Below are 23,900 nucleotides of genomic sequence, written 5' to 3'. Positions count from 1 at the left end.
CTTGGCTATTCGTATTTGCAAAAAGCAAAGAAAATAGCATTTTTAACATTTCTTTCAACAAATAAAAATTATAGTTACCTGTGATGTTTCCCAACATATCCTTCGTGTGGCAAACTGAATCTTCACCTTCCCCCTCTTTGAAGTTGCCTATTTCTCCATAATAAAGAGCAATCCCAAGCTGCATTATACGTATAAACATGGGAAGCTGCTGATCAGAGATTGAAAGTTTCAAACTTTCAACTAACGTGTGAATCTATAAAATGAAAGAAAACAAAAAAAATAAATAAAAACAAAGCAGTGTCCACATTACATCCTCTTTTAAAATGACTCATTTTCTATATGCATTGTAATAGAAATTATTAAGCAAAAATTAAAAGCAAAACCTGCAATACAAGGCAAAGGGCTGCAAATGATGACTGTCAAAAACTCCTCAGGTTGCCACAATAAATTTTTATGTTAAAATCAAATGCAAAATATTCCATATGGTTGTGGTCTTTTTGTTTTTCGGTTGTTGCTAACAAATTTTCTAAGTCATGTTAGTGGCTCTGATTAAACTTTTATTTTCGTGAACAATTCTTACAAGTCTCTGCATTCTAAAGGAAACCTAAATATACTGGTTTTCATATACAAATTTTTCATATACAAATTCCTTCATTTTGATTCTTTTCCGCTCCCGTCAGTGTTGCAAGTGGACAAGTAATGGCAGGGGAGCAGGGGAAGCATTCATTCCAACTCAAGTGTGGCAAACCAGCGTCTCTGGATATTCCAGTTCTACACATGCCATTAAGCAGATCTCTCTAAATGAAATGAGTTTTAAAAACATTTGAATTACTAGGATGAAAATTTATCCTCATCTCAATTATCTTTTCGTTATTTTATTTAATACTTCAAAATAGTGTTATGACTATGTGTTCGTGCTACAAAAATAAAAATTTAGACTTGATAAGAAAGTTAGCTTTATTTAACATAGGAGCTCCATGAAATAAAATTGTGGTAATAATGCTATTTGCTGTAACATTAGGCACATTTGTTATCTCCAGGTCCAGTATCTACATACCAGCTCTGCCCTTAATGCCCTCCTCCTCATCTGCCTCTAAGACCGTCCCCCTGTACTCAGCTCTGGTGAGGCCGCACCTCGAGTACTGTGTTCAGTTTTGGGCCCCTCGCTACAAGAAGGACATGGAGGTGCTCAAGAGAGTCCAGAGAAGGGCGACGAAGCTGGTGAGGGGCCTGGAGAACAAGTCCTACGAGGAGCGGCTGAGGGAGCTGGGCTTGTTCAGCCTGGAGAAGAGGAGGCTCAGGGGCGACCTTATCGCTCTCTACAGGTACCTCAAGGGAGGCTGCAGCGAGGTGGGGGTTGGCCTGTTCTCCCACGTGCCTGGTGACAGGACAAGGGGGAATGGGCTTAAGTTGAGCCAGGGGAGTTTTAGGTTAGATGTTAGGAAGAACTTCTTCACTGAAAGGGTTGTGAGGCACTGGAACAGGCTGCCCAGGGAAGTGGTGGAGTCACCATCCCTGGAAGTCTTCAAAAGACGTTTAGATGTAGAGCTTAGGGATATGGTTTAGTGGAGGGCTGTTAGCATTAGGTTGGAGGTTGGACTCGATGACCTTGAGGTCTCTTCCAACCTAGCAAATTCTGTGATTCTGTGATCTCAACAAAATTCATAAAATCAGCAGATAACTACTTTAAGAACTGCCCCCAGGAGCTGGACTCAATGATCCTTGTGAGTCCCTTCCAGCTTGGGATATTCTATGATTAAACAAAACTCACTAAGATGAGTTTGGCCAAACTGTTACAGTATTATAAAGGTTGTAAAAACATTCTAGTCCCTACAGCAAAACCAAAAGAGTGGAAGCCATTATGAATGTGGAAGTCCTGGAAACTTTCACTGAACACTGAAAAACAGATTTGCTTTTACCAAGTGAACAATACAGAGTACGAAAGTTTTCATTACAGAGATCTCCACGGCTCTGTAGGAAATGACTGGGTTCTGCTGGCTTTTGTGCTTAGCTGGGAAACAACCAAGCAGCATACAAGCTGCTGATGTTCCAGGAATATCACCTTCAGGTGCACTGAAACCATGGTCATGTCATGTGCAGCACAAAGTTCAAAAGCTTTAAATGTTCTGGAATTAATCTCATTAATTAAGTAGCTAAATTTGCCGACAGTGGCTTCTTTTACTTAACTTATGTAAGAAATACAGCTATGTCAATTCAATATCCAAACATTTCAAAGACAAACTTTTTAAATTCACAGGATGCAACCTCCACACATAACAAATCATTAAGTTACCAAATGTGGAATTTCTTAGGGTTAACAGGTTATAGAGCTAACTGTGGCATAACTGTATAGCAGTGAAACGGTGTAAAATATTTAAGTTAAAGCATCATTACCCCTGGACCATTATACTTGGAAGCATAATAAAAAATTACTCATTCACTTAAATATTGATCTAGCATCATTAAATTATGTTTAGATTTGAGTACATTTCTGAACACCATCATTACACAGTATTTTGTTTAAACATTCAAGAAAAAAGAGAAAAAAAGAAAAAATAGATAAAGAAGAAGGTAACTAAATTATGTGTAACATAACCAAAAAAAATCTAAGAATGTGTATAGGAAAAAAAGGCATCAAGTTTTTGAAAAAACTGAAATGTGCCTGAAGAAAGGGCAGAGGCAATAAACAATCACCAAGTTAAGCAGAAGAGTTTAATATAAATTTGAGTCACTATTACCTCAGTGCACGCTAATATGTTTTATTTTAGTCCAGTATCCACTAAAAATACTATAATAATCATTTTTATAACAGTACCATTTTAAATTATATGGAAGACTGTCATTGTTTCCACTACATGGTCTGCTGTTGGAAACTCATAATTTGGCTATAAACTTTTGCTCCACATTAAAATTTGGCCTATAGGACTTCAGCTAGGTACAACTTCTCAAAATTTACAGAACTATTTAACTAATTTTTTAATTTTTTTTTTAAATCAGTCTTTTTAACATTAAGAATTACTGCCTATATACTCTAATCATACTGTCACCACAGAACATAAAGATTGTAAGACCATAAACATCAAAAGACCATATTGGACTCGGCTTGCTAATTCTCAATACATTCACACTTCTTGCTACGTATGAGACTTTGGGTTACATTTGAAACAATAACATAAGCAAAAAATCATTTCCATCATATTGCAGACACCTTACAACATACAGTACTTTTTCTTCAACAGGTTGTTGGGGACATTTATTTTTTCCTTACAATTATGATGTTTTCAATTTTAAAGCTTTAGGAAAAATACAGAAGATTAAATAGCTTTACTTCCTTACATGCTGTAAGAGACTAATTGCATCATATGAGTAAAACACGATCAAAAAAATCCTCTTAACAGAATTTTTAACAGCATTGGCTTTTCATCTTACTTGAAATATCCAAGTACATTTTGAAAAACCTCAAAATTGTTCACACAAGATTTTGGGATACCTACTTTAATAATAGATGGCATTTTGGAGTTGAGGTTATCATAAGTAAAGTGCAGACGAGTCCTGAAGGAACATTTGTACAGCAGAGGTTCCTGGTAAAATTCAATTTTACCACTAGCATTTCTTTTATCAAGACATACTGTGCAGTCAGAAAAGTTGATCATCTTCCTCAATACCAAATCAGTGGCTTTAAAAAGAAGAAAGTACATATATATAAATTAAGAAGTATATTGGATAAGGAAAATACCATACATACATGTTATTATCTAGAAGAAAACAATACAAGATACTTGCATGGTCATTACTTAGACCATCAGCAAAGCACTTATGTGATTAAAGAGAACCATTTACTACACATCATAAAAAATGTTTTTCAGCTGCATACTTTAAAAGCGAGGATAAATTAATTTTAAATTTCATCTGTTCTCTGTACATTAGTTATGTATATAAAATAAGAGTAGTGCATTATGTGCAAATATAATACTGATTAATATTATTCTCATTGTTCTTACCCCAAAAAAATCCTGTATATTTTGCCCCTTTGGAAATCGTTACTGAAATTCCCTGGTCTAGCAGGGACATTCCTGCGTGATCCCGAAAAACTCTGTGCTCAAATTCTACCTCTATCAGATGTCAGCAGGAACACCTAGACTTAGAGAACTACTGTGAATACCGGTGATTTAGACTGAGACATTTGGACACTAAAAACCAAGATTGCAGAAACTTGGTGTTTTGTATTTTGTGTTTTTTTGTTTTTTTTTTTTTTTTTTTTTTTTTCCCTGAAAACATGAAAAAATGAAACGTCTTCACATTTTTAGGCCAGTCACTACAGTGCAGTGCAGTTTACTACACCTGTAGCCAGCCTATTTAGAGAACTTTAATATAACATGAACAATTGCAACACATTAAGACACTACTGCTTATTCACAGAAATAGAAACAGATTGCATAAGCACTCACCACCAGTGGCAAGTACAAAATAAAATGCAATCACAGAAGAATAGCAAGGATGAGCAAGGAGGGCTTCAGAATGTGTTGTATAATTATCTGATTCGTAAGACATATGATTACAATCTATATCATTATAATTTTTCCATTCTTTATTTTAAAAAGCCAATTAATAAGGTAACTTCTGCCTATTATCTTATTTCTAACATAAAAAGACTATGTTAGACTTTTTGTATGTATTAGACTTAAAAAAAAAATTTAATATGTGACTATCACTGATACATAAAGCCAAAAAATATCTACCCACCAGAAATGTCCATAAATGCACGATCCCAAAACTCATCCACTGTATAGCATTCTGCAGAAGTGATATTGACTGAGAGAACAATATCATCCTCCACATATTTTAGTATGAGATTGTTGATCACAATGTTGACGTTGTTTACGACACGCCTAATCAAACTCTGAACGTAACCTGTAAAACAAAACAAATATTAAGCAGTTATAAGGAAGACATTATATCCAATCTGTTTCTGAAGTGATTATTTTCAAATTGCATTCCTTTTTAATTGAAGACTAAAATATCAAATCAAATATCATTGCCTTTATTTATCCAAAAATCACAGGACTCAAAACTGTTTAAAAGGGCATTCAGTGCAGTCAAGTCAACGAGATCCCTGGAAATAGCGCAGAGAAACTAAGAAGGCAAAATTGTAAATACTAAAAACCTACTACAGCATAATAGATTATTTTTTGGTGTCAAGAATTAGCTTTCAAATTACATCAAAAATAATAAAAAAAACTCTGGATTATTATAGACCAAGAATTCTAATGGCAAATTTTAATTGAAAGCTATTTAGAAATAGGATTGAAAAGATGAACACCACAGTTGCAGTGGAACTTTCCAAATATGCATACATTATAACAATTTTCACCCTCGACTATTTATTTATTTTTTTAAACAGTTAACTAAATATTAATATTCCTAGCATTTTTTCATTCCCATGAGCTAATATATCCACATCATGCTCAACAAGACCCCTGTGAGATGTAAGAAAATCAGTTTCTGTCAACAACCAAAATAGTAAGCACCTGCACTGAAGCCTACTGGGATGAAATCCATTTAAATTTTTTCAGATATAATGTGACTGGAAAAATAATCTCTTCTGTGAATTCCCAATATGCAGTAAACACTCATATTTTAACAATATGGTAAAGAAATTAAATGCTGCCCATATCCATGTCTTTTCTGTAAAATGAATTTAACTATGGAGCTAACTACCTTGCAGTGGAAAAGAAACAAGTCTTAAAATTTCTACATTTTAAAAAGTAAGACTACTCACATACTCTATCTAAAAATACACTTAATGTATGCCAAAAAAAAAGTTAACATTTGTACAGGTATAAATCCACAGGTTTAAAGGATAGCTTTCTGAAACGTGCATTAAATCACTCATTTTTATCTAGAATTTTAATTCAAATAAAACTTAAAATCAACATCAAAACATCACATGATCAGCAGGAGCAGACTCAGGCTGCTACTTCCATTCTACTCTGCTTTTTTCAGCTACTCACAGTTTCATAGTCAAATATTTATTTTCATCTTAGAGTACATGGAATGCATTTAGCAGTGATTTTCATCAGTCCCACAACTGCAAGTTTTTGACATCAGTACTTTTTCTTTTTTAAGCATTCAAAACCTTCACCCACCTCCTTATTAAATGCAAGGCATGCTTTCAGATATCATTAGTAAAACATTTGGATTCTGATTAAGCACAGTCATACATTTAGAAAGTGTTTCAATGTTATAATCTTAATTGTAAAATGTGTATCACATTACTTATCATAACTTACATTGCTTCAGTTTATGCTATTCTTGAGCATATTTTACCCTTTGAGTAAGGTTAGCTTTAACAGGGCAGAAATAACATTAACTCCTCCTGTCATCTTAATAGCATTGCAATTGTATTGAAACAAAATGTGGAAAATGTTTTAGAGCATTGTCTACACAAACAGGAAAACCAGAAACCCAGCAAAAGTCAAAAATTCCAACAGATTATGTTAGAAATATGACTGCATTAAGCTTTTTGGTGCATTAATCTGAAAAACTACTAGAAAAAAAATACATCAAATTACTTGTTTTTCAGTATTTTCTCACTGACAAGATGGTAATGCATACTTTTAGATTATAGGAATTAAATAAGCCTGATGCATGATTGTAATACTTAAGGGTATGATTTTAATTTCCATTCATGTATGAATAAAGTACGTAAGAGACCTATTTTCCTCACCAGAGTAGTGTGAACTGGCAGTCTATTAATAGAAGCAGACACAAATCATTTAGTTGTTTAAGTGCAGGGTGGAGATATCAGGCAGACTTTATAATTGGAAACTACAAAATCATAAACAGTAACAATTATTTTGGAACAAGCTACTTATTCCCTTGAAGAAACTGAAGCCATCTTTCCACAGATCCAATTTTTTTTTTTTTTTTTTTTTTTTTTTTTTTGCTTTCAAGAAACTTTCAAAGTCATCCTAATTTACAATTTGCTTCTCTGAATTACAGAAACCTGACAAAGTCAGTATCACAGCAGCAAAAACAAAAAATAGAGCGTTCTGTAAGTAGATCCTATGGGTAGATTCCAACATTTTTCAGGACTGAACAGAGCAGCAACAAGGACTAACCTAAAATCCAAAACATGAGCTTTCATCTACATGTCTTTTTGCCTGGATGCACAAAAAGAGGGAGCAGAATTGTATCTCCCAAATGAAATAGGGGTCAGGAATTTGATAAAACCTTTACTACATTCTTCAGCAAAGACATTTCCAAACTAGTGGTGCAGCACACTGTGAAAAGTATAATGCAGGTACCATCATTCTAATTAATTTTAAGCTTCAAATATACTACGAACAGATTCTTATGAACGAGGATCAGTCTTTTAAGAAAATCAACTTTACCTGCATCTTTTAGCATCCAAAACAAAGTTAAAACAAAACACTGGTAACTTCACATGTAATAAAAAAAAAGAAAAGGTTATTGTTTGAAAACATAAGTGGGAGAAAACACGTGGGGGATGATTCTTAGTTGTGTAGTTTTTAAACATAACACTCTGACTATCCTTGCCACTAAAGTTCAGATATTCCACAATGAAGTGACCAAAAATACTAGACAGTCCATAGGGTTAAGTCCTGAGGTTCAGCACACAATCCACAGAGATGCTTTTTCCATATTCTCCAGAACACGGTAGACTGCACTGTGCACTAAGAACTCTGGCTGCAGGTTCAGCTCCAACACCACAGAATATCATAGCACTACAGCTCGGAGCAGTCTGTTGATTCAACAGAATTGGTATCATCAGACTTCTCCCCTACATTTAGCAGTGCTCTGTTGATCCCAAAGCTAGACTTTGTGATGAGTTCTGCCTAGCTCCATCCCGGAAAGACACAGCAGAACTAAAGGACACACAAATCTTTGTAACAACAGTAATGACAACAAATTACAACGGTAGTTCAATACCTGTGTATTCCCAAGATTAAAGCAGATATAGACTAGGTGACTCAATAACTTACTAAAACCCAGGATGGGCAAATTAAAGCTGTACCACAGAGAATAAAATCTTCCTGTAAGGAAGTCTCTACTCCTAATCTAGGCCATTTTACCACATAGGATTTGTGACTAAATAAAGCATTATTTATACATCCAAAATAAACAAAAAACAAACACCAAAACCAGCCGTATTTAGAGAATGTAGCTGCATGGGCAGTGATTCCAAGCCCAACCAATAAGGTAATTTTTTCCCTAATACTCTCTGCATCATTAGGATTCACTACAAACATACTCTATGCAGTTGACAATGCAGTGTGATCCCGATGAAGAAGGTGATCATGCCCTACAGTTTCAAAGAAGCACAAAATGCACCTAGAAAACCTATCAAATAGTAATGTAAGTTGTCACCACACCTTGTAATCTGCTACAGTATTGCAAATACCTTACATGTCATTTCTATAATCATTCACAGTAATCATTGAGAAGCACGATACATCTATAAAAGACGACATGCAAACCAGTTTTCAATGTCCATGTTGAATTTGGACACGTGGAAACACATCTTTTGGAATATTCAACTTTATCAGATGCTAACAGCACAATACACAGGCCTCCAACCTTTTACTCCTCTCCCTAAGACTAGACCCTTCTGGGAAGCCCACAGATGACACTCATGGAAACAAACTCAAACCAAATCCTAGAGCCATCCTAGAAGGCAATATAAGCCTCCGATACTTTGGCAAGTCTTTGCCTCCTGTTGTTCACAGGTGAGACCCCAAGAACCAAACTTCAGCGTGCTGCAAGAGCCAAAGCGCTGTCCATGGTAGGACATGGTGGCTGCCCCGAGTCACTGGAGGTTGGTGGATCTTGGAGATCCAAGAGCCTCCAGCTCTGGCTCTACAAGGACCCATTCCAAAGGAAGACGATACCAATGTGTACATAATACTCCATGCACTGAACTTCAGTGTTCTTTTTTTGATTCAAGCTAAGACATGTATGAACTTGAACTGCTAAAAAGACACGAGGAAAAAAAAAACCAAACAACACAAAACTGTCATGTCTTTAACCCATCTAAAATTACATGCCCTCAGAAGGCAAACTGCAATTCATTCCAGTGCTCTCAAGTTTCATTTTTCTGCACAAAACTAAACCTCATACATGAAATTTCTGTGCAAACTGAGAGACAAAAATAATCAGATAACATAGTTCTTCAGGCATTTTTGTATCATACAAATATTTCCAAGTTCATCTGAGACAAATTCCATGTCAGAAAAAAAAATAATCAACATCTCTACAAGTAGACAGAGGACTAAATAAGCAACATCTGTCAGAATTACTACTCTCAAAGAGAAAACCTCACCTTTAAAAGCATTTTAAGGATCTGAAAACATGTGGGAAAAGAATTTAATGTGAAACACTAAGCAGTTAATGAGCAATAGAAAACACAGAGTGATCTGAAACAGAAGAACCAGAGCAGCAGAGGATAAAATCGAACACACCACCTCTACAGGACTGTTCTCACACTAACCTAACCCTGGTTACTTACAAACAGGTTATGTAAAATTAAGGATACAACAAAATGGAAGGGAAAGATGCAAGGATTAACAAAGTTCTATTGTGCTTCAGTTCTACTATTGTATAATATTCCAGTATTCTATTCTTCACTGCTGTATGATTTTCAGATAGACAGAACTACTAAAAGGTAAAATCATTCAACAGAGGTGTGAAAATAACTTAAAATAAAATTTAGATGTTCTATCATCACTCAAGCACAATCAAGCTTCTGAAATATTATTGCCTACCTGGAGGTAAATCAGGGTCAGGAGAAGCAGATTGCTGAACTCGTCGTGGTTTTACTGCTGATTTCATGCTTTCCGTGGTACTGCGGTTTGTTGAACTAGAACCACAACTTTCATGGTCTTCCTGCTAGAGGAGAAGAAAGCAATTGAGTCAATCAAACAAAGAAGCAAAATAAATGTGGGAAAACCAACTCGGTAAATATTTGGTATATTAAACTTGTAGCCATGCTTTTCCCTCAGTACATTCTGTACATCCATCTAACTACAGAAATGGTTACAGAACGTTTGTTTATTAAAAACAAAAAGTATTTTATAATTAATACTTCTATTAACTCAAATAACAATAATACTCTGTTATTTAACTGCTGATTTCACTTGAACAAAGTACGTCTAGCTGCATTTCTGCTGAAACACTCCTTCAAGCAAAGCCAGAGCCCTGAAATGAGAAACACTACCTTGTTTTACGAGCTTATGTGCCTGCTCGTGAAACAACCTCACACAAGCTGTCAGAGTCAAGCCCTTCCTAATACAGCTAATTGAAGCTGCTTCACAATGCAAAATATTTTTGCAGGCTTCTAAAATAATAAACGTGGCCCCAGAAAAGATAAATGAACCAAAGGCAACTGCTCATCTTGAGCTTTCATATAGCTTACTTAGCTTATTTACTTTCTGGAGTTCAGCAGCAGGAAATATTGTTTGTAATCAGAGATTATGAAATATGCCTTACACAATGAATTTTGCAGACAAGAAAATCCTAATGAGCTGAGCTTAGGTTTTAAATACCCCATCCGTATTGCCATCGCATTCCAGAATGACAGTTTAATTATGAAACTCAAATGCAGGAAACGCAAGAAAAGTAATGTGAATATTCCTGTAAGCATATTAGGAGACCAGCTTGGGAAAGAAGCAATTTCTTACAGCTTTTGATAAAACCTGAATTATCTCTTCAACAGATGCAGCCTGCTACAGGAAATTAGTGGGGTACTCTCTGGGTACTACTGTTACCTTAGAGGGTCTTCACAAAAGAAAGGGTTCAGGCAACAAATGTAAAGCAACACAGTATGAAGCAGAGCAGGTGACACATTTCCTTACATGCTCCCTGGCATTTTTAATAATCCTGGAGAAATTAGGACACAGAAATTTCCCATTACTTGTTTTCTTAATGCTTAAATGAAATTATAAGGAAAAAAAAAAGTTACACGATCAGAAGAATTAGTCCTGACAAATCCTAAATAAAAGTCTACAGCTTCAAAAACAATTCGACAAAGTTTATTTCTCTCCATTCTATATTTACATAAACAGAACACAGAGGGAAATTATCCAGGAAAGCAGAAATAACTTTTCAGAAAGAAAAGCAGAGATGATGAGCAATATAAGCCTATGCTGAAAAAATAAATAGAAGACTAAACTTATTTGGAGAAAATGGAAAAACAGATACATTCGTATTTTGGAATGGGTAGAAGATAACTTCTCAAAAAAGGGTGAGCACCACAAAGGATTTGAAGTTCCCTAGTCATTAATATAGAATTAAAATAATTTATACATCTTAAAGAAGAGTTTGGTCATGACCAGATCCTAGAAATTTCTGCTCTTTTTTTAATTACCATTATTTGGCTGTTTTAGTCATATAGGACTCTCAATCTGATATATGAAAAATGACGTGGGTGCTTAGTCATCATCCAGGACTTTCCATTCCAATGCACAAAAAATTAGAATGGGCGTTCAATATCAATTCTGTTTGGAAGAAGCCACTTCATCAAAATAAATGTTTGGTAATCAGGAAAGCTCACCTCTCCTTCACATCTCCAGCTTACTGAGAAAAAAATAAAATTACAGACTCTAAGCTAAAATGTTTGAATTACTTTTAACCGAACCCTTTTTCTTGGAAAGTAGTTCATACGTACTATGAAAATATATTTTCAGATGAGTCACCATACTGCTATGTAGTTGCCAGAAAATGAAATGTCAGGGTTACCAACCAGCTCAATTAGCACATTTCCTTCTTTCCCAAGCTCAGACTGCGCAGAGCGCTGTGGCAGGACCACTTAATGATTTGACCTGATAGCACCACATTATGCTCGCCTCTCAGTATTTATGTTGGCTACGTGAAAAAGAAAATTGAGGAGGGAAAAAAAGGCATTCTGTTTTGCAAGTGTGAAGTGTACCAAGCCTGCCGACATTCAGGACTAATTCTTCTGTCCCTGTATTGCCACAAGCATGACCGATGAACTTTTTCATAACTTCAAGCAAAATCTGTGCAACACATTCATCATACATATTACTATCATTTAAAGATGAAATACAACTGATTTAACTTCCTCCTATTGAACCCGACCAAATATTTGAAAAAAGTTCTTTTAATCATGGACAACACCCCCTCATTTCCTTACGTTACACAATTATGGAAAAGGTTTACAAGAGCTGTATGGTTTGTTTTATTTTAACATGAACACACAGCATTTTCACAACAGCTACTGATGCTTTCTAAAATAAGCGTTGCATTCTTTAGTTGCAGAAGACGATACCAGTGGCTGTGACCTTAGAGGAACTACGTTCCTACTTAAGTCCAAAAGCTTTCTGTATCTGCACATTTCTGCTCAATGTTAGCTTTAAGAGCACACTATTAATTTCTCAAGCATGTGGCTGTCTCATAAGCCCAGAAGTAAAACATGTTCATTAAAGAGATGTGAAAAAGTTCCAAGTGAACTGCCAAAACTAGCATAATTATGAAAATATTTAACACTGGAAACAACTGAAATCACATACTGTATATAGATTACAGTGATGTCATCATAAACACGCAGCCAAAACGTACTAAAACTACTACACTCTAATAAATCTAGCTCACACCAGATGACAAACATTTTAAAGCTAAAGTAAAAATTATATTGGGGATGGGAAGGGAATAATATTCTGAAAGTGCTAATAACTTCAGTTAGAGTAGGATATTTGATAGAGTGCCCATTCATTTTAGCACTAATGGTAGCGATTCCAAGTCAAAAATCGCAACAGTACAAAACTAAAAATATACACGATGCATCTAGAGTGCTGACTTTTAAGAAAGTAACTCATTTACTAAAATCTGCTTTCCCCTGCAGCTTATGCCATAAGTAGAGCTGAGAAAATTTCAAAAAATTCTACCATATGGTTCTGCATAGGGGTGTTACTACACTAATGCATCACGGTAACTTTTAACCTATCAGGAGAAATAAAAGTTTGCACAGTCAGGCTTCACTCTTTTATCCTTTTGGCAAATGCTTCAGACCAGATCCTGTCCTGGAACGTTTTTGTAGAGCACTATGGTTACATCTAAAACTATGCAAGTCATAAGTAACACACTAATCGCACCTTGGCTAGTAAATTTACACACGAGCTCCTCGGTCAATTTTCTCTTGCAATACACCATATAAAACAATTACTGCAAGGTTTAAAGCAAGCTAAAATTGACAGCACCTGAAAATATACTAGATGGGGTTTATTATGATCTTTTCCTAACAGACAGAATTTATCTGTGCTCATTATTCCGTTTTCCACATTTAAAATACAAGCTTCTTTTTCTTGGAAAAAAGACACTTTCTCATTTTAAAATGCATAAAACTTGTCTCTAACCTGTCTCGTGAGCATGCTTTATGGGAAAGAATGTTTTCTCTTCGGGATCACTCAGCTATTTATGCAAATATTGTCCCTTTGCCTTCACGAAACCAAGCAAAAAAAAAAAGTTCTTTTTAAAAGAGAACAGGAAAATGTGTAAAAGTAATTACCATTGAATTAAAAAAACAAAATAAAAAACCACCAATTCTATGGAACTATTACACACACCTGCATTTTCCCTCTCACTGTTTTGTCTCTTCCTCTACAAAAACCTTGCTCTTTTTTCCTTCCTTCATCATTTCTAAGACAATGAGCTTTAATATCCTTCACTGCCCAGTAACATACATATTCCCACCTACATGAGGCATATCTGCAATTGCACCATGCAAAAACCATGGAAGAAGAACTTCTTCCCTGCTGGTGGACTGTCCTAGCACAGCTGATCCTGACTGGACACGAAGGGATAAGTTGAGTGGAAAGCACCTGGACCACCAGGCTCTAAGGTTTGCATTTTGAGGTTCAAAGCCAACTGGTGGCTGCTTACTGGTGGCATCCTTCAATCACCAGTACTAAACCCACCGTGTTTCATATCCTTATTTAAGGCCCAGAGGATGGGACAGCAGATGGGACAATGTACCACAGCAAGACTGGGGGTGGTATCAACTTGGGAAGAGGAGTTTATCTGCTGGTGAGCACAACTGGTGTTGACGGAGTCCTTGAGTGGCTGAGGAAATGGGCTGTCAGGATCTCTGAGAAGTCCAACAGAGGCAAATGCTAAGCCCTGCACCTGCAACAGGGTCGCTCTGTGCAGACTAGGAGCAAAGGGCTAAAAGATTTACAGAAAAAGATGCAAGGGTCCCAATGGGCAGCAAGTTGAACAACTCAGCAGTTTGCCCTTGCCACAAAGAAGGCCAAGCGTGTGCTGGGCTGTATTAGTAAGGGTAAAGCCAACAGGCTGTGGGATGTAATCTTCCCCTCTTTTTGGCCCTTTTGAGACCTCGTGGGGAATACTGTGTTCAGTCACAGGCTCTCCAGCACACACAGTTGTCCAGAATGAGAATGATGTGGGTGTACCACAGTTCCAATAAATGACTGTCAAGGTGGTTAGGGGGCCTGGAGCACGTGTGCTCTGTCTTGGGAAAGACTGAGAGAAGAACTGGAGAAGAACAAAGGGAGATCCCACTGCTTTACACAGCTGCCTACTGGGAGGGTACAGGGAAGACTGAGCCAAATTCTTGTCAAAGGTGTGCTGTGAGAGAAGTGCCAATGGACACAAGTTAAAAAACAGGCACTTCCAAGAAGGTCTAGGGAAAAGCTTTTCCACCAGCTGGGTGGTCACATTGGAACAGGCTGCCCAAAGAGGTTGTGAAATCGCCTTGGAGCTATTCAATATTTGGCTGGCTAAGCCATGGAGCAGCCTGCTCTAACTGGGCTTGCTTTGAACAGGTGCTTGAGCTCCATCATCTCCGAAGACCATCCCAAATTGCTCTAGGATGGCTCTACATGAAAAAAGAAAACATAAAAGAACACAAGTTTTGTGTTTTCTTTTTTTTTTTTTTTTTTTTTTTAAAAAAAAAGATTGTCTTTAAAATGTTTCATTAAAATGGCAAGCACAATCAAGATCTGTGATTATGTTTTGATTACCATATAGCAGTGAAACACATTATATACATATTCATACAGATTTGTTGTATTCATATGAATTCATTACTATTACTCTTCTGTATAATTTTGCAACACTTCTGCTAGCTAGCACAGGTCAAACAGTTGCTTACAAATGAATCAGCAACTTTAATACAGCCCCAATCATTTTGTTGCACAATTACCCTGATAGGAATATTTCATTAAGAGTCATCAGCTAAGTATGTCAATAGGAAAACAGTTTTATGATTGTTCTAATGAATAGCAATTTAGGAATGTCACAACACTGAATAGAAAAAAAAAAATAGTGATATAGCCATGACATCTGTAAATCTTTTGGGAGATATAGGTTAGTCTTAATGCACATTGACATTAAAATAAGTAGTTCATTATATAAGAGAACATATATGTGTACATTTTAAATCATGATACTACAAAATATCAAAAAGGAATATTTAACCAAATCAGATTGGGTTGCTCTTTTGTACGATAATTAAGGAGTTCAGTACTACATATGGAAGTTTATGTATATATGTATGTACACACACACACACGTTGTCCTGATGAGAATCTGACTATTACAAAACCCAATTTTAAGACTTCTCAAATAGGCAAATCACACATCTCACAGTGAGTAATCAGATTAATCTGTCTTTCGCTAAGACAGACAACATGATGAAAGGTCTTGATTTTTTCTACCTCATCTTTTTTTTTTTTCAGTATTATTTCATGGAGAAACATGGCAAAAACAACTCTTTAAATTATGTACTGGGTTATTAAGGAGAAATACCAAGGAACTGGGGAAGAAGTGCAGTCTGTAGCCAGCTGACCCAGCACCTTGATGAGTGGGAGAATAAACAAGGATAACCTGGTTAAGAATAATGAACAACCTGAAACAATCAAGAACTGATTTAACAAGGTGTTAATCTGTATTTGCTCTCCTTGTTGCATCTGGTTTCAGCTGACTGAGATAATCAAGTAGTAGCAGTGACCAACAAAGCACGCTGAACAGTTACCTGTACTAGGTCAGGAGCATAATCCAAGTCTAGTTACAGAATAACTAAACTTAGATTGTGCTAATATTCTATATTAGTACAGCACAGTGTGCTCTGAAACACAGGTATGAGTTCAACTTCTATGTAAAAACTGAGGATACATGAATATGCTGCACCAGCAGCCCCAACTGAAAGCCCAGAAGCTTGTGGTGAGCTGTTACGCAGATACTGCAGAATCTGGCTATTGATTTCTGGGAAAGAACATCTCCCCGTGACATTGCTACTGGTTTGATTAGCTGATTATTGGAGGTATTTGAAAGGAGCATTCTTCTGTTTACAAGAAAGGGAGCTGTCAGAGCCTGAAAGAGTGTGGCGATAAGGCCACAGAGGCAAAGATAAATAAAACAGACTGTTCTCACTAAGTGCTCCTCAGCCTGCTCAGAAATACATCCCCGTTTCTCAACACCCAAGACAGAGCAACTAATAAAATGATTTTGCAAGACTTTGAGGAAAGTGAGTTGTACAAATATCTTCCTTCTGTTTTGGGAAGAAACTTCTATTATAAACTGTTAACTGATCATCTAGTAAAGTTTCTGATATGTTTATTGTGCTTTAAAAAAAAAAAAAAAAAAAAGAGACCACCTACCATGATGTAAGTGCTTTTTGATAGAAATAAACACCTCAAAATGGCTTTTCAACAATTTCTCCCAGGTTAAGCTTCTCAAAGATCTCACTCTTCCTCATATTACAGGAAGTTTGCCCAGTGTTTTGGTTTGGGGAGATAGGGGTGGGGGAGCATCTTAATTCTGTAAGATTTTCCTGTGTTTCATACCTAGCAAAATGAAGTCCTGATCCTTGACTACAGCCCTCTACACTACAAAGAAGAAAACAACAAACAGCTAAAAAAAATAAATAAATATTACAGTAGTAACTGGCAGCTATACTCAAGATTTGACATTGCTATAGTAGGAAGTACGGAAAGAATTAAAAAAAAAAAAAAAAAAAAAAAGAGGCATATCCAACGTGTTTGTTCCACAAAGCTCAGAGTGACTTCTGTCACTTGGTAATTCTGAAACCCGGATGGCCTGGCAGGAGAGGAGTCAGAGGAGAGAAGAGCTAGATGAGCTCTTTCAGCAAAACTAGTGGATGTGGGGCACCCAACAACACTCCACTGTCATTCAGCTTCACGCACAGGTCAGGGGTGGCGATGGGTTTGCATCACAACACAGCCAGTTCCAGCCACTAAACTGGTCGGCACATTATCAGGCACATTTCTTCTTACATCACTGCTTATCTTCTGTCCCAAAGTAACAGTATTTAAACCAGCTCACACGTTTTTCATGGTATTTTAGAAGATGCATCAAAGACTGGGCATGCTCTCACCCTTGTTACAAGTCCCTTGAAATATTAGTTAAGAATAGCTGAGCATTGTATTTCTACAGCATTAATTAATATGGTCTCCTGAACACTGCAGAAGAAAGAAAAACTCTGGTGAGCGTGGTTTGATCAGGTTGCTGATTTACTAAACAACATCTGGGAACCATCAGCAAAATGTTGGCCCATTCAGCTTACTCTTCCTATTGTAATCTGTTCCACCTGCTAGAGGGCCAGCACCAGTCCTCAACCCTATTTAAACTGGCCCCAGACCCTTAGCCAAGATGGCACTTGCCTTCACAGTGGAAGATCACTGGGGGAAATGAGTACCCCTATGTACTGGTGGATTGGAGTTGCAGCTCCATTTCCCGCTTTCTTTAGGGGCTACTTTCCCCTCACACACTTCTCATTACAGTTTATTAGAAAGCCAGATCCCTGTGCAAGAATTCCCTCTGCCAAGCACCTGCCAAGGATGTAGTAATAATTTTTATTACAACATAACCTTGCCACCCACTTCCCTCAGAGGAGGGTATAATACTGTCCAGACCAAATTTTCTCCTAATCCCTACCAGTATCGAGCAGGATACCTACAGCAGGCCCCCAGCAACAACGTGGCCAGTTGAGCAAGCCCCATTTCTCAAATAAACTTCTGCCACATGACAGGGGAAGGCACAAAGACACAAAGCTTTACCTGGAGAACTTCTTATCCAGGAGAGCTCTTATTGCTGAGCATCATTTGGGCAGTGTTTGGCTTTTGGCATCTGCTGGGGATGGGTAGAAAAGGAAGGGGGCAACCACATGGAAACAGATACTACAGGACAATATGGGAAGGCGTATACCCACTAAAATCTCCCCACCTGCTACTGATTTCTCAGAAATTCATAGGTTATTGTCCTTTAAATCCCATTTCTCCATCAAAAGTGTTTGAAATTGGTCAATATGCTCAAGTTTTAATGGTTGAGCATGGAAGAAGAGGTAGAGAAGAATGAATGACAGATAACACAGCCATACACGTCTGGTTTCCTTACTTAAGGTACCCATCTTAAAACCAACAGAACTAAAACATGTTGGGGCCACAGATTTTCAGCCTCACAGTCCTTTGTTCCTGAGCTACTGCCTCAGATGGGTCCAAGCCGAATCTGAGCTTGTGGCAACCCCAGCACCAGGGGAAATGTTACTTTGGCAATCTTTTTGCCAGTGCAGGGAGCTTCACGCAGGAATAAGATTTGTCAGCCACGGGCACAGCAATACTGAGTTTCTTCTGAGTTTCTTTATAGTCTTCACTGCCTTCTGCAAACTCAAAAGTGTGGGGAATTTCACTATAGAAAAAGTAGGGTCTCAGCATACAATACAGTCTACAAAAGGGAATTGGAACCTTTAATGTAACATGACTAAAAACGTTTCTAAGAACAACCTTCACAAAAAGAATGCTAAGGGCTTTTTAGTGCTATATTAAGACAATACTTAATTTCCTAACTTAGTGAGGATGGTTGCTCTCATGCAGTGTACTATTTGTACACTATGTACATGTACGTAATACACAGTGGTATTAATGATATTCAAATAGCTCGAACATAAGTAAATTCTGTATTCTATTTTTTATTCTTTATTTTTAAGTTACCTTCACATATCAATATTGGGAAGAACAGTTTTTCACCAAGTGTAATTCATCAACCACATCTTACCTAAATAAAATCAGTTAACAAAACTAATGGACTAAACCACTAAGCCAGCTGAACGACTGTACAAATGTCTTGGTTAATAAATGTAAAAGAGTACACATAGGTGCAACTTACTCAAGATGTACATTAGGAGTTCTTATAATCTGTCATTTCTTTTGCAATTGTCAGTCTGTGATATGTAAACCGTTTCAAGGAATTTATTGCTCATTATAACACACTGCTTTTTAAATCAAAAAGCTTTTGAAATATTACTTTAAACCTAAACAAACAGTAATTTATCTTCTAAACGAGTCAGCAACCTGTCACACAAAACCACCATATGTTAAAAGAAGTCTAACTGTCAACACTGCATTATAACTGTTGCAAAGTTTCACAAAAGACCTCTCTAATTATAAGATCACAACATGTAAGTGTTTATCATATTGGATAGTTTAAAATACAACCTGCCTTCTCCAAGGTAGTTGGGACTTCAGGATGTGACATTTATTACTCTTTCAAGTAATCACCCCATGTATGCCACTGCCTTCCTTAGACAATTTTGATATTACTAATTCCTCAAATGAATACTTTCCTTGGCACAAATTATTCAGAGAAGCGGTGTTTTTTTCCTTTTAAGCTAAAATTAAAACTAAAATACATTCTCCCAAATCTGTGCCACTCACCTTGAATAGAAATTAATTTTTCTTCCATAACTAAAGAAAGAGGACAGCTTTAAAATGAGGGAGGAAAATGAGTGTCAGCAAAAACTGGAGCTGAATGCCCAAGGGAACAAAAAGATACGGGACCATTACTGTTAGGCGTTCAGCTGGGTACTCCAGCCACGTGTAAATGTAAGAGATTGAAAACTAGACGATGGAGAAATAAGAGTAATAAGCCTCAAAAAAGCCTCTAATCTTATATAATGCCAAGCAGGAAAGCTCAGGGAGCATTTAGTGTGACAGAAGAAAAGAACATATCTTGTTTCAAATTGAACACAGAACAACATCCGTAACAAAACTTCTGAATAACATAAACCAAGGAATATATTTAAACACACAAATATTCTCTTATCTATAATTCATCAGGTTTTGATCAATTAATTTACATTAGGAAATCTTTTATAAATTTAAGTGACAGACTAATCACAAGTAACACCGTTAGATCATCAACTATGCAGGTTCCTCTAACATTTATAATTTTCCATGGTATATATTCGCACTGAGGGTGGATAGTTTGAGCTTCTTCAGAAGCTAACTTAAAACATACCACCCACAAATACTACTATACATTTGTTTAACACAACTGTATTCATACCAATTGAAAGAGAGCTTTCCTTGACTGATGCTATTTTAATCTGTAGCCCTCAAGCAATTCGTACAATCACAGGAAGTCTTGAGTTGGAAGTGACCCACAAGGATCATTAAGTCCATCTCCCGACCACGCAGGGCCACCCAAAAAAGTCACACCATGTGTCTGAGAACGTTGTCCAAACTCTTCCTGAACTCTGGCAGGCTCAGTGCTGTGACCACTGCCCTGGGGAGCCTGTCCCAGTACCAGACCACCCTCTGGGTGCAGACCCTTTCCCTAATCCCCAGCCTGACCCTCCCCTGTCCCAGCTCCATGCTGTTCCCTTGGGTCCTGTCGCTGTCCCCAGAGAGCAGAGCTCAGCGCCTGCCCCTCCGCTCCCCTCGTGAGGGAGCTGCAGGCCGCCATGAGGCCTCCCCTCAGCCTGCTCTGGAGTTGAAGAAACCAAGGGACCCCACTGCTCCTCTTACATCTTTCCCTCTAGACCCTTCACCATCTTTATAGCCCTCACTTGGACATTCTCTAATAGTTTTAATTCCTTCTGATATTGCGGCACGCCACACTGCACACAGTGCCCAAGGTGAGGCCACACAGAGCAGAGCAGGACAATCCCTTCCCTCTCCCGGCTGGCGGTGTTGGCCCTGAGGCACCCCAGGGCAGGGTTGGCCTTTTGGGGCTGCCAGGGCACGCTGCTGGCTCATGTGCAACTTGCTGGGACCAGAATCCCCAGATCCCTTTCTGTGGGGCTGTTCTCCAGCCTCTTAACCCTCAACCTGTACATATATGCAAGGCTGCTCCATCAAAGATGCACAATCAGGCACTCGATCTTAATTCCATATTGCTGGTGATTGCCCAGCTCTCCAACTTGTCAAGACCTCCCTGCCCCCCATGGAGTCAACAGCTCTTCCTAACTTAGTATCATCTGCAAACTTAGAAAGTTGTTGCAACAGGCAATTCCATTACTCAGAAACTGAATCCTTAACTTCACAGAAGTCTTGATCTGAATTTTAGGTAATGCCTCTAACTTAAGGACTAAGATGATCCAGGATCGCCCACCCACAACAATCACCAAGGGATCATGCTTCAACACCCTCCTGTCGTACTGCCCACGGTACATCCACTGAATCCACCATGCACAAACATCCTCCACTTACTCATCTTTGCCCTCGTTCCCCATCAAGCAGCTTGAGGATCAAATATTTATTCCACATCTCATAGACTAGGGCTGAATCATACCATAGTTGTGCATACAAAGTTGGACACTAACTACTACCTGATTCATTGTACAAAGAGATAAAGTATTTGTTTTTATATTTGATAAGAAAAAAGTTATTTAGCTTCATGCACCTAATCGGCTACATCACTATTTCTAAAGACTGGGGGCCAGAAAGTTATGATGCAACAAACCACAAATCCCCAATGCATACACAATATTTAAGTGCGTAAGAAGTCCTTATATGTCTATGTGATCCTCAAAAATCAGCTTCTAAGCTGAGACAGTAGCTTTCCACTTTCAGAGAATTTTAACAACACTTGAATTAATGTAAATCAGTGATGAAATCACACTTACTACCTGTCATTGCTACTTAAATAAGGTCTATTTAAATAAGGTGCACATCACTAATTTTCAAGGCCTCATAAGACAGGGGTTTCATCAAGGCCTTTATGGCCAGTGACCACTTCATTTACATATTCCTAAACTATCGTGAAATTTTGTTCTAACCTCTGTAGCAAGTCTGAACTAGAAATTCTTTCTCTTCCTGATATGAGGATGGGAACTGAAGTAAGTACTCTCTATTTCTGCCTCCCAAGAATCTCACATTGCTCGCCTGCTGCATATGCCATTAGCCCATAGAGTACATTTGTGACAGCACCAGCCACATGCCAATACCATCAGAGAGAGAAGCACTGAATCATGGAAGTTGGGAGTTTTCTCTTGTGCTTCCAAGTGTTCAGTAGCAAGGCCAGAGATACTCAGTTTCCTAGAGCCACTAGCCCTGCAAACATCCTGATCAAATTTTTAAAAATCTGTCATAAATCTGCCGAAGAAAAACTTCCAGCCATTTTTTCAGGTGCTCAAAGAAAAACAAATTTCTGGTTGACCTAAAAATAAGGGAAATCTAGTTCAATTTTTAGATACCTTTGTATAATAAAACTGGATTAGATGATGAAAAAAATCCTTTTGGTCTTAAAGGCGTATTAATCCACAATGGTAGAAAGCACCTTCAATAATTACTTACTTACTCCAATACTTACTAGTAAACAGAGACAAAAAGGACAAATAAGTAAATGATCAGAAATGGACGTGGGATAGTATGACAAAGACATCAAAAGTGGTAGAAATAAAAACAAAAGCGCTCCTTAAAAAATGGAGAATAAAATAAGAGAATTCTTAGCCTCCACTCACATTCCATCTTTACACCCTTTTCTCTCACCATAACATTATTACCCCAGAAATTACCCCAGGTGATACTGAATGATATTTGACTAATGGCCAGGTTGGATAGGGCTTTGGGCAACCTGATCCCGTGGAAGGTATCCCTAGGAGAAGGGTTGGAACTAGATGATCTTTAAGGTCCCTTCCAACCCAAACCTTGTATTCCATATGATTCTATGAAATACAACATTCATTAAAGAGTATCATAGCATGACCAGTCACCTGCTTAATCCAATATTTTAATAAGTAGCAGCAGATGTTTCCCTTATTCTCTTTTGCTACATAAAACTGAAATGCATTGATTCTCAAGTGATGTAAAGGGCCTAGACTTCACTAAACAGCTTACTATATATAAGATCTGTAAGCCATAAACACCAAGCTCACATTTGGTGGTAAATTTTAATTTTGTATCTGAATATGAAAGTATGTCCAGTATTTTGATCACATATAGACAATTACATACACAAATATACTTGGACATAAATTAAATACTGCCATATCTATGCAAGTTATCTGAAACAGGTTTTTCCCATACTTAAGATGACTGCCTTTTAAAATCTGAGTTCTCCATGACACAATGTTCAGAAACTAGGTGCCAGTATGCCCCTCAGATATATTCAGCTCTTCTTGACATAAAAGAAGGCCATACAATACAATAGTTAGAGTAAAGCCAAAGATACTGTGTTTAAGCATTTCAGATAAAGCAATGAAAGGCATGTTTGTCAACTTTACATACCTAACAAGGGTGGATTTCTTCTTTTCTTTCCGGAGGAAGAAGATGAGTTTTCCAGGCAGAAGGAGCCTGAATTTGAGTTACTTTGCCCCAGTGTCACCTTTCAAGCAGTCAGGGACATCCTTTATCACAGGGAGAGGCCAGCAGCAGGGGAAGACTCAGCTCATACATTAAACTTCTGCTGGACTTTTGTAGACATACTGCTTATTGTGATCAAAAATCAAATTACTGGACGTACTTCTATATTCAGATACCAAATTAAAATTCACTATCAAATGTGAGCTTGGTGTTTATAATGCTTCCTACCAAGCCAATTTAGTAATGCTAAAGCTAATACCTACTGCTCAACGTGGTATATTGTAGTTGATTAAGCATTACTGT

The 23,900-nt window shown here is 37.4% G+C and overlaps 1 protein-coding gene across 2 annotated transcripts in view; it reads right to left on the bottom strand.

Moving 5' to 3' along the window:
• Positions 1-23,900, bottom strand: part of VPS13B (vacuolar protein sorting 13 homolog B) — a 459,183-nt gene that overhangs the window by 408,072 nt on the left and 27,211 nt on the right. For both annotated transcript variants that reach the window (XM_084281966.1, XM_084281967.1), the window contains exons 4-7: positions 9,786-9,909; positions 4,744-4,911; positions 3,495-3,676; positions 79-253 (exon numbers count right to left, since the gene is read on the bottom strand). In XM_084281966.1, the coding sequence (XP_084138092.1) occupies positions 79-253; positions 3,495-3,676; positions 4,744-4,911; positions 9,786-9,909 (649 nt within the window). The remainder of the gene's footprint in view (positions 1-78; positions 254-3,494; positions 3,677-4,743; positions 4,912-9,785; positions 9,910-23,900) is intronic.

The sequence above is a fragment of the Netta rufina genome (assembly GCF_964035555.1).
Source record: "Netta rufina genome assembly, chromosome: 2".
In the NCBI taxonomy this organism is placed as follows: domain Eukaryota; kingdom Metazoa; phylum Chordata; class Aves; order Anseriformes; family Anatidae; genus Netta; species Netta rufina.
Note: the sequence above shows the minus strand (reverse complement) of the source record. Positions and strands in the feature narration are given on the sequence as shown.